Genomic DNA, 13,992 nt, shown 5'->3' with positions numbered 1-13,992 from the left:
TGTGAATAACTATAGCAATTCAAAAATATTTCATCCACATATTTTATTACAAATTATTCCACAAGCAACCATGAAAGCTATTTTTTCTTTCTGAATGGCATGAACAATCTTTAGTATTTACAAAGATAAGAGACGTATTTTAAGATTGGTTCTCCCAGAATACAGAAACACCCATTCAAACAAATCGCTGAGCGATGGCTAACAGTTTCGAATATTCCCCCTCCATTTTGCGCAGATGTGTTGGTATAGGAGTTTTTATTCTCGTTCCTGTGGGGTTTCCATTCTCTTCAATCAAAACCACGTTATTGGAGTCAAAGCGTGGGGTCATTCGGGCTCCAGGCATTTTGTGACCCACTATGAGAGCTTTTTTCTTCTGTCCTTTAATGGCCAGTAAGACTCTGTCTCCCACTTTACCTATTCCATTCTTGGTGTATACGTGAATGACTTTTGGTGGACGGTGGTGGTGGGCGTTTCCAAGAGCGCTGTTGTCGACCACCCTCACGCGTGTTAACTTCTGAATAGCGGACACAGCTGCTGAGACACTGCAGTGAGATGATAATATGATGGTATTTGTTGAGAACAGGTGAGATCATTAAAATGGCTAAATGACAACAATGCAACAAAGAGGTTTAGATGAATGATTTTAGATTTGTTTTCTTAATCATTCATTTATCATGTGGTGATATAAAAGTATATATGCATCACATATTTTCTGAGAATCTTCATCAATAATCATATAATCCCATGTGTGGGAACTGGTCTATAAATAATCGTTTAGAAACCACCAACCCTACATCACAAAACTAGGGTGCCCACACTTGCTGACCAACAAATTTCTGCAGTCATGATTTTAAATGATCATTTTTGTAGAAATTAACCTTAAAAAGACAAATTACAATATTACAATTCCTTCAAATTTCCCCGATGATTGATGATGAACCTCAAAACTAAAGTAAACCTAAAGAATAAAGAAACTGTTCACCTGAAAGCCCTCTGCTGCATCAGTTTGGGCAAAATCGCCCTGGACAACGACAGGGCCATCCTGAACTCACACTGAAAACAAGACAAAATTAAAAATAGTTATAATAAAAACAACTACTTTTTCTCTATTAATAACGGGTATATTATCGAACAATTCTCATGTTATTTAACTGCGTCCGGTTATCGATGTAAGTAAGCAATAAATCTAGGTGATCTATTAACGTTGGTCAAACTGTTCTTGTAAAGTAATATTCAAAATAGTCTAAATAAATAACGTTATTAAATACCTGCTCAGATCATTCACGCCACACCAATGTCATGCACACATCTGCGTCATAACAAAGCGACGTTTGCTCTTTTTCTTGTATTGTTTCAAATGCAGCGAACTGAGCTCATTCACGCCACCTGCAGTGCTGGAGGATACACACCGCACTAGCAACACTCCCTATGGAGACTTTATTATAAGAAATATAATTAATTTTTAAATTAATAAATTGGTTTTGTGTTATCCCCCAACACCCCACCCCCCAAACACACTTATATTTTCTGTTTTTACACTACCAGTTAAAATCTGTTGAACAGTAAGGGGTTTTTTTTAAATGTTTTTTAAAGAAGTCTCTTCTGCTCACCAATCCTGCATTTATTTGATCCAAAGTACAGCAAAAACAGTAAAATTGAAATATTTCTACTATTTAAAATAACTGTTTTAAATATATTTTAAAATGTAATTTATTCATGCAATTTTAAAGCTGAAGTTTCAGCATCATTATTCCAGTCACATTATCCTTTAGAAATCATTTTAATATTATTTTGCTGCTCAAAATAAATAAATAAATAAATAAATAAAATAAATATTACTATTATGTTGAAAACAGCCGAGTAGAATTTTTTCAGGTTTCTTTGAGGAATAGAACATTTAGAAAAACAGCATTTATCTGAAATAGAAATCATTTGTAACATTATAAATGTCTTTATCATCACTTCTGATCAGTTTACAGCATCTTTGCTAAATAAAAGTATTAATTGCTTAAATAAATTTATTTATTTATTTATTTATTTCCTCATGTGTCTGTTTACATACTTATTATTTACATCCAAAAATACATTAAGGAATAAAGTAAAAATGTATTTGTTTTATCAAGTCATGTGTTTCTTAGTTTATTTTTGTGTTATTTTTTGCTTGTTTATTTGTTTTCTGCAGGCTAGGGGCTCCATGCATTTAATCATTGTATATAACAACTGTGGGTCTTCATATTTATGGAGCAAACTGCCAAAAACATATATGCATATAGATGCAGCAAGCAACTAAATATTTTATAATGGTTTTTATAATGGTCAAATCATTTCATTTGATGAAATACAAAAACAAAAAATAAATAAATAAATAAAAATCAGGCTTTATAAATAGTAGAAACCAAGACAGAGCTTGGTTACGTAAAAAAAAAAAAAAAAAGCTATATATGTCCAGTGAAAAATAGCTTCAGCTGAAAGTAGAATTGCTTGTTTACAGTTACATTTTAATAATTTCACACACACATTGTAGGCCTATCATATTATTCATTTATTTAGTCAGTCAGTCAGTCATATTCTCATGTCTGTTATAACCTGACAATATTTTAAAATCAACAGCTAGAGGTCATTATTGCACTACAGATATGACACTGAATTCTGTCGAGGTAGAAAAAAAAAGAAATTATGTTTTATCATTAAAGATGAGGTTATCCCAAAATAAAACGAGACATTAAAAGCATCTCAATGCAGCTGACATTAGATTACACACAATCTGACTGTCACTGATGGTGTGGAGATCATAAAAATGCAATATGTCTAGTGTTAGTTGGTTAGGGATAAGGTTAATTAGTTTGGGTTGGGGTTAGGATTAATTGCTTAGATGAAAGATGGTTAGAGTTCGTTCGTTTAGGGTTATGGTTATCGCTTGTGTTAATGTAAATTAATAAGATTTAGGGTGGGGACTTTTTGTTATTATTGATAACAAGTCATTTGCAAGAGCAATAAACAATATTACACAAATATATCTACAATCTGAATAGCTTTCTGTTTAGGGGGTCTAACAGTTGGTTAGAGTTAGCTGGTCTAGGCGTGTTCACATGCCACGCCTCTTTTCCAACATCCGGGACTTTCAGCGCAAAGCTGGAAAAAACACCTCAGACTCCCAGGAGCGAGCGTTAACAGAGTGTGTCAGCTTTTCCCGCCATTAACGGTCTTTTGTAAAAGAACCTGAACTGAAACTAGCGGTGTTGTGCTGCATTTAAACCTCTTGTGTGACTGAACATGAGCCATTTTTTTAGGAAAGTCTGAGGTGACGGACAGTGTCAGTTTGTGGCGGTCACGCAGGCACGCTCTCGCTCGTTCAAACGGCTGCGCGCACGTGACGCGCACTCGCTCTCACTGGTCAACGGGAACGCGCCCGGGTCCCAGTCAGTCAGTCAGAACCGACCCGAGTCTCGAGTGGAATAGTGACGAACAGAAACGGTAAGAAACCGGCACTTACGGGAACCAACTGTCATGAAAGTCCAGGCTGGTCACTAAACTGTAATGTGTGAATTAACGGCACGAAACTTGAGTGACATTTACACACTTTATGTCTTTGAGGACAAGCTAGCAAGCTAACCGCTAACTAGATTCATAAATATTGAATTTTACTTCGCACATTTATAATTCATAACAATTACATATATTTAGCTTTGTGTGGTGGATACTAAATCTGTTTAGTCTGTTATTTGGTTGTTTTCTTGAATATAAAGTGATTTAAGTTAGTCTGTCACGCAGCTGAATGAGTGTTGGTTTATATTTAGCGCCTCAGCAGAAATATCAATATAAATATAGACGTTTATTTATAGGTTTATTTACATTTAAATGTAGTCACGACTATTTAAGACGCACAAGTATACACAATGCTTTGGTAAAACTAACGTTGCTCTCATTAGGTATCATCTGTTTATATAAATAATGTGCTTATTAAATATCATTGCATTAATTAGCTGACAAAAGAGCATAAAAGAACAGATGAGTCTGGTTTTATTTAAAGAATCAAACTAAACCCAATAGTCTTCCGTGCCTGTGATATTTCTCTGCTTTGTCACATTATATTATGAGGTTCGGTTGTGTGTCTGGTGTTAATCAGCTCTGAGTCCAGACACACATGACTAAAGCCTCTATTTGTGGGTGTGTGAGATAGTGTGAGAGGCCTGGCTTATCTAACCTACATTATCTAACATACATTTGAAATGTTTTATGAAATAACACGCTAAGATGCTATGCTGAGTCTAATAGACCTGCATAGGAAACAAAAAGTACTGCTCTGCTGTATGTCTGTTAGATTGCGTACTGTCTCAGAAAATGCATCATTAAGGTTATATTTTACATAAATAGACCACCTTTGGGAAACGAGACCATAGACATCTCATTCAGTGTTTTCTGTATGGAATGTGAAGTTGCTGCTAACATGGGGACGCCAGGATCCGGACGAAAACGAGCCCCGATTAAAGACCGCTTTTCAGCTGAGGATGAGGCTCTGAGCAGTATCGCCAGAGAGGTAAGAGTTGTTCACCTGCAACCCCTGTTGATCTCACTCGTGTCATTTTGTGGCTGGCGGTGGTTTCCTGTAACCACAATAAAGGAGGCATTCACAGAGAAACTCACCCTGATGTTGTTGTTACAAACCCAAGCAACTTAATTATGCATACATACAACAAAATCATACAGTGATTTTCGCCCGTTAAGCAAATAAGAAGACAAAATAGTCATGCTTTGTAAAAAACGAAGCAAAATTCAGTCATTAGTTGCCCTTCACTGTAGCTTTCATGATCTTGGGACCCAACCCAATTAATCTGCAAGCAACATACAGGTTGTCATGTGAACAAGTAGTGATGATACAGAATTAAGTTTCACAAACCTTACGTTAAACAAAACTCCGGACATCACTGAAAGCTATGATAACTTTCAGTTCAGTATATGAGTCATATGTTGATTCTGTAACCACTCTCAATGTGTTCAGTGTATTTGTATAGCAACTGTGTTTTCCCATCATTGTGCGCATTCTGAATGGGTAGGATGCTCCATCAAAGAGCTTTTTTGAAATACCACACACAAAATGTCCCTCTACTTTACTGGAATATATGTACCTGCCTCTGTGACAGCCTTAGGCTTTGTAAACAGCAAAAAAGTCTTGGGGTAGTGGCCAACACCTTATAATCAAAAACACTCTCCATCTGTCAATCATTGTGCCTGTTTGGGTTTGCTGATGTTGGAGTTGATGGCATGTCTTTGAAGGGTGGTGTTTTGGAGAGAGAGTGTGTTGTTATGACATCTGAAATGGGTATCTTAACTGAATTTAAATGATTTTACTGAATTCAAATGACTGAATTTGGTGTTTTGCATGCTTTTATGGCCCATGTAGTGAGAATGTGGAGTTCATACTCGAGAAGGAAAAAAGCAAATCAGATTTATTTAGAAGCTCAAACTGAGCAAAAATATGCGATTTGGTTCAGTTGTTATTTAAATGTTGAAATTCTGATAGTTTATAATGTAAATCGATGAGAACTTTATAACAGACTGCTTACATAAAATGCATATAAACGACAGTTGTCATGATATACAGTTGAAGTCAAACGTTTACATACACCTTGCAGAATCTACAAAATGTTAATTATTTTAGCAAAATAAGAGGGATCATGCAAAATGCATGTTATTTTTTTATTTAGTACTGAATAATATTTCCACATAAAAGATGTTTACATCCAGTCCACAAAAAAAAAATTTGAATTAATAAAAATGACCCTGTTCAAATTCTTAATACTGTGTTGTTATCAATCTTTTCACACTGAGAACAACCGAGGGACCCATATGCAACTATTACAGAAGGTTTAAATGCTCACTGATGTTTCAGAAGGAAAAACGATGCATTTAGAGCCATCTTTTTGAATTTGAAAATCAGGGTAACTTATTTTGTCTTCTGGGGAACATGTAAGTATCTTCTGTAGCATCTGAAGGGCAGTACTAAATTAAAAAAATATGATATTGAGGAAAAATTAGAAAAGTTTACACCCCTGCTTTTTCTTCTGAATCATTGGTGGATTTTTTTTTTTTGAAGAACAGCATGCAGTTTAACTGTTCAGAACAAACAAGGGAGTCATGAAAAATTATGACAAAACTAAAAAAAAAAAAAAAAACATAGCTGTGGATTCTGGCAACAACAGTAGCATTAAAAATCAAGTGTATGTAAACTTTTGAACCGGGTCATTTTTATAAATTTTGCTATTATTTTCTCTTGTGGAATATATGTAAACATCTTTCATATGAAATATCTTATACAGGTCAGTACTAAATAAAAAATAACACGCATTTTGCATGATCCCTGTTATTTTGGTAAAATAACGTTTTGCTGATTCTGCAAAGTGTATGTAAACTTTTGGTTTCAACTGTATTTTCCAGTAATACATCTCAAAGCTCTGTAGTTTTTATTGTAGGGGTAAAACTTAAATACAGTGATGATTGAGAGATAAACACTTCTCAAAAGGCTCAAATGATATGTGTCAAAAAATTAAGTAAGTTTTTTTTCAGTCCTTTAAGTATTTATCTTGAAATGTTACTAACAATATAAAACTTATCTTTACGTTTACCTTGTGAAAATCATTAAAGATTTAAGACATAAGTGCAAAATGACATGTAGGTGGTTGTTTCTTATAATTATGCTAAAAAGTATGACTAAAAAGTCTATCAGTCAGACATCAGAAGGTGTGTAGACAATGCAAATTTTTGATAATGTGTCATTTGGTGGCCTCAGAAGTTCATGTATCAAATATGATACAGTATGCTTTATAGGGTTAAAGGTGAATGTCTGCTATGTGTCTAATCTCTGCATCTAAGTCTGAATAGTTTGGGTTTGCATTATATTGTTGGTCAGTCCCTCATAGCTCTTTTGTAATGTGCCGATATATGTTGACGTTCAGGTTCTGCCAGTCAGATCTGCAGCTGATGAAGTTTGACTCACAGCTCGAGCAGGGAGCAGCCAGTATGGACTTGTCTTAGATTTTTTAGCAGCACACATGTGTGAGCCCATCACTCTTTCAAGCAGAAATCTCTGACTGCTATCAGTGCTTTGCTCTGGGACTGTTCGAGCTGAAATTAACTTGTATGACCCAAATTTATAATTACAAAGCCCTCGTGTGACCAAATGGGATGACCTTGTTGCTAAGCCAGATCATGAGTTAGAGAATTTGATGTCCGCATCTATTTTTCGTCGTTTGTATGTCATGTTCATTATATAACCGTATGTGCATTTCTTGTTGCTGTGATACAGCATTAGCTAAAGCACAGTACATTGTCAGTATGTTAATTACAGTACTGGCATTTAAAAAACCATTTAGATAAACTAGTCAACATCACTAATCAAATTTGTATTTGTTTTTCCATCTTAAAAGGCACCACGAAATAAACATGGACAATTCTTATTTTTAATGAAATATTGCAGTGTTTATCATGAATAATTTATCTGTGCACATCATTATATTTTAAGTCCCATCACATGCTCTTCTCTGATGATGTGCATTTCATTTAGTAGGGAAGAAAAGATGATTGGAATTTCCATTTTGTGACTTTAAAATGGGGTTTGATGTAAATAACAGGACTTCTCTGCTACGGTTTAGTAAGGGAAAGGAAATCAAGAGTAGGTTCCTGAAACATTATATATACACAATATTTTTTTTCCAGTCAACTGTTTGTTCAGTCTGTAACATGAAGGAAATGAAAGGCAGTCATTTCCTTTTGATACTGTCACTGAAAGAGCAAATTCATGCAGCAATATCTCCTGAATATGGACCATATAAGGATATTTTGAAAGAGGAAGCAGTAAAATCTAAAGCTACATGGTGTGAGTTGTATTGCAGAAGTGAAACTGCATCCAGATTGAGGATGTTTGTTAAGTATCTAAATATTTAAGAATGATTTATTCTTGCACTGAGAGATGTCTGGCATCTTGTCCTAAGTGTGCACTTCTGGAGTTCATGTACTTCTTAATTCAATGAATCATTCACACTTTTTTTTATAGTTAAGAGAAGCTGAATTACATGCCAGTCCATTGCATAAGGACATAAGCTACTAGATCTCCTGTATCTAGAAGTGCAGGAGTCACTCCACCCATGCAGTCCAAAGATTATGAATCACAGTCTACCTACAGTACACATAAAGCTTTGCTTGTTTCATTCAACCTGCCTTTGGATCCACCCATTTTGTGCCTGCTGCGAAGGAAACTCCCTAATGGCTAACAGAAATCTCTCTAAACTGAAAGCATGCTGTTTGATTTGTCTGTGCATGGCCTGGGTTACTGGGGGTGAATTTGAGCCATGCAACCCCCTGTTGAGGTCACTTATGTTGCTGGCCAGTCTCGTCACTTTCAGAGACCAGTGATTCGCATGGTCCATTAGCCACAAAGCAACAGAATGAGATCGTGCCCTCATCTTGGAGTATTTAGGGCGAGGTGTGATGTTTCTTTAGCTATTACTGGCTTGCACTGCAGTCTGTTTAATGTGAGGTCGAAATACGTCAATGTACTGTAGTTCTTTTATGCCAGATGTAGTATTCAAAGTGTGCACCTACTTTATGCAGTGCAAAAATACTTGTACAATGAAATTTTTATTTATTTATTTATTTTACTTTTTTGTTTAAGTGCATTTGTGGTACTTAAGACCATAGTCTATTGGATCAGTTCAGTATTAGACTATATGATGTTGCTATTGCACAATGCACATAAACTGGTTTCCACATGCTGGTTTACATATTCTACTAAAATGAAGGCTTTGCTGAAAAATATTATTTATGTAAAGTGACTTGTCATTTCAATGGCCTAACTTGTCAGCCAAAAGACAATCCACTTAAATCAACTTAAATATAATCAGACATCACTGAAAGTATCATAACTTAAAGGTGAAGTTCATTTCCAGAACAAACATTTGCGGGCAATTTACTCACCCCGTCTTTCTTTCTTTAGTCGTAAAGGAATTGTTTTTTGAGGAAAACATTTCAGGATTTCTCTCCATATAGTGGACTTCAGTGGTGCCAGTGATTTTTAACTTTCAAAGTGTAGTTTCAGTTCAACTTTAAAGGGCTCTAACGGTCCCAGCTGAGGATGAAGGGTGTTATCCAGTGAAATGATCTATCATTTTTTTTTTTTTTTAAATAGACAATTTACATAGATTTTGACCTTAAATGCTCATCTTGTCTAGGTCGGCGTGAACTCTGTGTATTCTGGTTCAAGTTTCTTCTCCAACATCAAAATCATCCTGCATTGCTGTTTTACCTTTTTTTGTAAAGGGCATTGCATGTTTACTTTGTAAACACTGGGTTGTAGGAGAAAATGAGATGGGAGTATTTCGACCTACCCTAAACTGTGTGCAGTGGCCTTAACTGTCTTGAACCAGAATACACAGAGTTCACGCAGCGCTAGACAAGATGAGCATTTGAGGTTAATAGGTATATAAATTGTCAATTTTTTAGAAAATAACTGTTTTGCTAGATAAGACCCTTCTTCCTTGGCTGGGATTGTTTAGAGCCCTTTGAAGCTGCATTTAAACTGCGTTTTGGAAGTTTAAACTCAAGGAGCACCTCGTACAACACAAGGCTATTGGCAACACAAGTCTTTTGGAATGCTTATTGAAAAGATCTGACTCATAAAACATTTGTTCATAAATCAAACTTCTATGGAAGCTCATTTCCGCCGCTGAAAAAAAAAAAAAAAAAAAAAAAAAAAGGTTATTGCGACCTTTTTATCTCAATTTTTACAACAACTTTTTTTTGTCAGAATTGCGAGATGCAAACTTGCAATTGGAGTAATAAAGACAGAATTGGGTGAGATACGCAAGATTGCACGAGACTTTTTTTCTTTTGCAAATGTGAGTTTATATCTTGAAATTCTGACTTTTTTCACACAATTCTACTCACAATAAAGTCCAATTTTGAGGGGGAAAAAAGACATGTTCTCAGAATTGCGAGTTTATATCTCACCCTTCTGACTTAACTCAATTGTGTGTTATAAAGTCAGAATTTCGAGGTATAAACTTTCAATTCTAAGAAAAAAAAAGTCAGAATTCTGAGTTTTTATCTTAGAATTGTGAGTTTCTGACTTTATAACTTGTGGTGAGTTTATATCGCTCAATTCTGAGAAAAGTCAGATTTGCGAGTTTATGTCTCACAATTCTGACTTTTTAAACTTACAATTGCGAGTATATATCATACAATTCTGAGAAAAAAAAGTCAGATTTGTGAGAAATAAACTTGTAATACTGAGAAAAAAATTTAGTTTTGTGAGTTCTTATCTCAGAATTGCTGAGATATTCTAAGAAAAAAGTCTGATTTGTGAGCTTATATTTTACAATTCTGACTTCATAACTCGCAATAGTGAGTTTGCTTCATACAATTCTGAGAAAAAAAGTCAGATTTTCAAGTTTATATCACTACTCTGAGAAAAAACTCAGATTTGTGAGTTTACATCTCACAATTCTGACTTTATAACTCACAATCGAGAGTTTGTATCTCTCAATTCTGGGAAAAAAAGTCAGATTTGCGAGCTTATATCTCGCAACTGCGAGTTTATATCACATAATTCTGAGAAAAAAATGTCAGAATTGCAAGTTTGTATAACGCAATTCTGAGAAACAAAAGTCAATTCTGATCCAAAACAGATGTAAACTTGCAATTACGAGAAAAAAAATCATAACTGTATGATAAAAAGTCGCAGATACTTTTTTTTTTAAATTCAGTGGCGGAAATGGGTTTCCATAGACTTCAGTTGTTGTGCTTTGATTTGCCTGCAGTCCACAAATACAAGACAAGTAGAACAACATGTTTTCTTGCCGTTTTTTAAAAGTCTTTTTATCATATGCAAGTGGTGCAAAAAAAATGTTTGGACTGCATGGACTGCATAGTCTTAGAAACTTATGCTTTGAGTAGATAATAGACGGCAAGCCGGCTGCTTTTTGAATAATGAACTACTGCAAATATAGACACTTTGCATTTTATTGTGACCTGCAATAGCACAGTTGCAGACATTTCCATATCTACGTTGATAAGCTTACTGGGCTGTCAGTCACTCATTGTTCTGTTCACCTATGGAGCTCCTTTTCTGCAGAATACAGTAAGGCCATCTCTCTTATAAATGAACGACTGTGTTGGAGGTTGTAAAGTAAGTGTGTCTCCCCCCACTCAGATTTCCTCTTGCAGTCTCATGATGAAGGCTCTGCTGGTCTATAGATAGAGCTGGAGACACTGGGCTCAGCTGAGCTGCTCTGGTGAGCGGGTCAAACTGTCAGACAGCTCGACAGGTGCTGAACACAAGAATCACACACACACTGAACCCACCCTCTCTAACCTCACCATATGTGTAAAGATTTGCCGTAAGCCTTGTTTAAATGTTTGCTGTCAGGCCGCATGCTTTGCAAAGTCACTGTCCGATCTGTCAAGGCATATTTGTATTGAAGTGTAATGTGATTATTTATTGTGTAGGGTATTAGGAAATGTACGCTGGTCGTATTGCATGTGTGTCACATGAGGAATGTGATAGTCAGAAGTCATCCAGCATATGTTTACCTGGAGTAGGAGTCTGGTGCACTGTGTCTGTGTGTTGATCTTAAATTAGACGCTGTTGCTGAATCATTGTTGTTGTTTTTTTTACCTAGTTAGAGATGAGCCGTACTTCCAGTACATGTGAATCAGACCACCCCTGTTGCTTCAGCCACACCCCCTAATTTACCAAATCCCGCCCTCCAAAAACATGTCAGCCAACCTGATGTCAGCAAACCCAAACATTTAAAAAAGCTAAAAGCGTGGGCTGCTTTTTTTGCAGAGCCTAGAGTTGTCAAAGAGACAGGTGTGGTTTCCCAGGACACCCTTTCACCAACTCTTGAATGCCTTCTTTCAAGCCGTTAAATGTTTTCCTAAACAGTCGAGGCAAGCTTAAGAGGGATGCCCTCCCAGCCATGGTTTCTTTCTTATTCTATCATGTCCACCCTTGTGTTATGAAGATGGTGCTTTTGCTTCCAAGTGTGGTTGCATGGAAAATATGACTGTTCCCTCTTTTTTTTTTATTTTTGTTATGGGTGCTTTTAAGGCATTTATTTATAGGACTGTAGAGAGACAGTTGAGGGAGAAAGAGGGCCAATGGGATTGAGACAAGACTCAGGTTTGAATATGGGTCCTGTGAGCCAGCTGTTCTTATATGTTTCCTTGATGTTCAGAAGAAAAGCATTTATCCAAAATAGAAATCTTTTGTAATGTTATAAATGTCTTTATCATCACTTTTGATCAATTTAAAGCATCCTTGCTAAATAAAAGTATTAATTTCTATAATTTCTTTCCCCAAAGACAGCTTTTGAATGGTGGTGTATGTTACAAAAGCTTTTTATTTCAGATAAATACTGATCTTTGGATCTTTCTATTCATGAGAAAATCCTGAAAATGTAATAATAGTAATAATAAAAGTAATAAATGTTTCTTGAACAGAAAATCGGCATATTAGAAAGATTTCTGAAGGATCATGGGACAATGAAGACGATGTTGAAAATTTAGCTTTGATCACAGGAATAAATTACATTTTTAAATATATTCAAATAGAAAACAGTTATTTTACATAGTAAAACTATTTCAAAATTTTGCCGTTTTACTATACTTTGGATCAAATAAATGCAGGCTTGGTGAGCAGAAGAGACTTCTTTAAGTCTTACTGTTAAAAAACTTTTGACTGGTAGTGTATATATTTAACTACACTTTAGCTAAACTATCATATGAACTAGTCAGTAATTAGACTGATTTAGCCTTCACTAACCAAACAAATGAGCATCTTTAACGGATTACATATACATTTTAAAAATGGTGATGATTCTTGGCTCATTTTGACTGTGTAAGGGGAGTTATCTGAATGATTCATACAGGACAGATGCAGAATAATGATTCCTTTTTAAAACTGCAGGTCTAAGATACCATTAAGTGTCCAGACAGAGTGCTTTCAGCTCAGATTGTTTGATGCAACAGCTATTAAGATAAATTCTCTTTCCTCTCTTGTGCAGGCGGAAGCCAGACTTGCTGCGAAGAGAGCAGCTCGCGCTGAGGCTCGGGACATACGGATGAGAGAACTGGAGCGGCAGCAGAAAGAGGTGAGTCCTACAGAGCAAGTGGGATGAGAAAAGGCACTGGAACCTCATGCCTAATGAATAGTGCTGAAGTTGCACCAATGTGCAGTTTCTCAAGGTCTTCATACCTCTTTCCTGTGCCTTTGCCCAAATCCAGAACCACATGCCTATTATGCTTATTTCAATCAGGTCTGTTAATCTGCAGATCTGTTCTTCATTGATCCTCTGTTCCAAAACCTAGCGAACTACCTGCATAGGTAGCATTGTAAGGCATTATAGGCACACTTTCAACATGAAAGTTGGCAGCATTATTGATGCAGGTTTGCATATATCCTTAATGGAGAAGGAATAGCCATAACGCATTGCGACAAAAATGCGATTGAAACGATACTGAAATGAGTCTCTGATATGCTGAGCATTATTAGTATGACACATGGTTTGCTGCATATTTAGACTGTTCCAAATCCATGACTTTGGAGATTCGATTTCAGTTAGGATGCTGCCTATGTGGTACTAAAAGGCAGCTCAGTAGGTCTTTGGGGCCTCATCATTCAGAATATTCCTGATCTTCTACAGACTTTCACCTCTTTTGTTGCAGTAAAGCAGAAGTTTTTAGAGTGGCCTTTGGTGTAATTTGCTTCTCTTTTTCAAGCATTTTTGTTGAGAAGACAAAGTACGACTGCTTTTACAACTAGTTCCAGATTCACAATCTAGATTTAGCTAGCTGCCTAACTGAGCTCGTAAGTGGAAACAGGACTTTGACAGTACAGTATGTTTTCAATGGTTGCAGCCACATGTGAACGATTCAGTTATCGATGTCAGCTGTATCTGTCAGTGCATTTTCAGATGATGTTCTACACTTACAGACAGG

General features: G+C 35.9%; 2 protein-coding genes across 10 annotated transcripts in view; one reads left to right on the top strand and one right to left on the bottom strand.

Annotated features, from left to right (window-relative positions):
- Nucleotides 1-24: 24 nt before the first annotated feature.
- mrpl14 (mitochondrial ribosomal protein L14) lies at nt 25-1,387 on the bottom strand. The gene is made up of 3 exons (XM_051126333.1): nt 1,269-1,387; nt 983-1,053; nt 25-542 (listed from the first exon to the last, which is right to left on the bottom strand). The coding sequence occupies exons 2-3, from the start codon at nt 1,039-1,041 to the stop codon at nt 176-178; spliced, it is 426 nt and encodes a 141-aa protein (XP_050982290.1). The 5' UTR covers nt 1,042-1,053; nt 1,269-1,387; the 3' UTR covers nt 25-175.
- Nucleotides 1,388-3,105: 1,718 nt separating this feature from the next.
- The window catches only part of lrrfip2 (leucine rich repeat (in FLII) interacting protein 2), a 34,038-nt gene continuing 23,151 nt past the window's right edge, over nt 3,106-13,992 (top strand). For 3 of the 9 annotated variants that reach the window (XM_051126323.1, XM_051126322.1, XM_051126320.1), the window contains exons 1-3: nt 3,106-3,474; nt 4,375-4,537; nt 13,059-13,145. In XM_051126323.1, the coding sequence (XP_050982280.1) occupies nt 4,424-4,537; nt 13,059-13,145 (201 nt within the window). In that variant the 5' untranslated portion in view covers nt 3,106-3,474; nt 4,375-4,423. The remainder of the gene's footprint in view (nt 3,475-4,374; nt 4,538-13,058; nt 13,146-13,992) is intronic. The other 6 variants (XM_051126321.1, XM_051126325.1, XM_051126326.1 and 3 more) reach the window with 6 other exon arrangements.

Source organism: Labeo rohita, chromosome 13, assembly GCF_022985175.1.
Source record: "Labeo rohita strain BAU-BD-2019 chromosome 13, IGBB_LRoh.1.0, whole genome shotgun sequence".
Lineage (NCBI taxonomy): Eukaryota > Metazoa > Chordata > Actinopteri > Cypriniformes > Cyprinidae > Labeo > Labeo rohita.
This window is presented reverse-complemented; position numbering and strand designations above follow the sequence as displayed.

Bases quoted from the DNA above. Each gene is read 5' to 3' on its own strand.
- mrpl14 (XM_051126333.1), bottom strand. From the start codon at position 1,041: ATGGCCCTGTCGTTGTCCAGGGCGATTTTGCCCAAACTGATGCAGCAG. The intron at 543-982 runs GTGAACAGTTTC...ATCTCACTGCAG, and splicing joins ATGCAGCAGAGGGCTTTCAG to TGTCTCAGCAGCTGTGTCCG.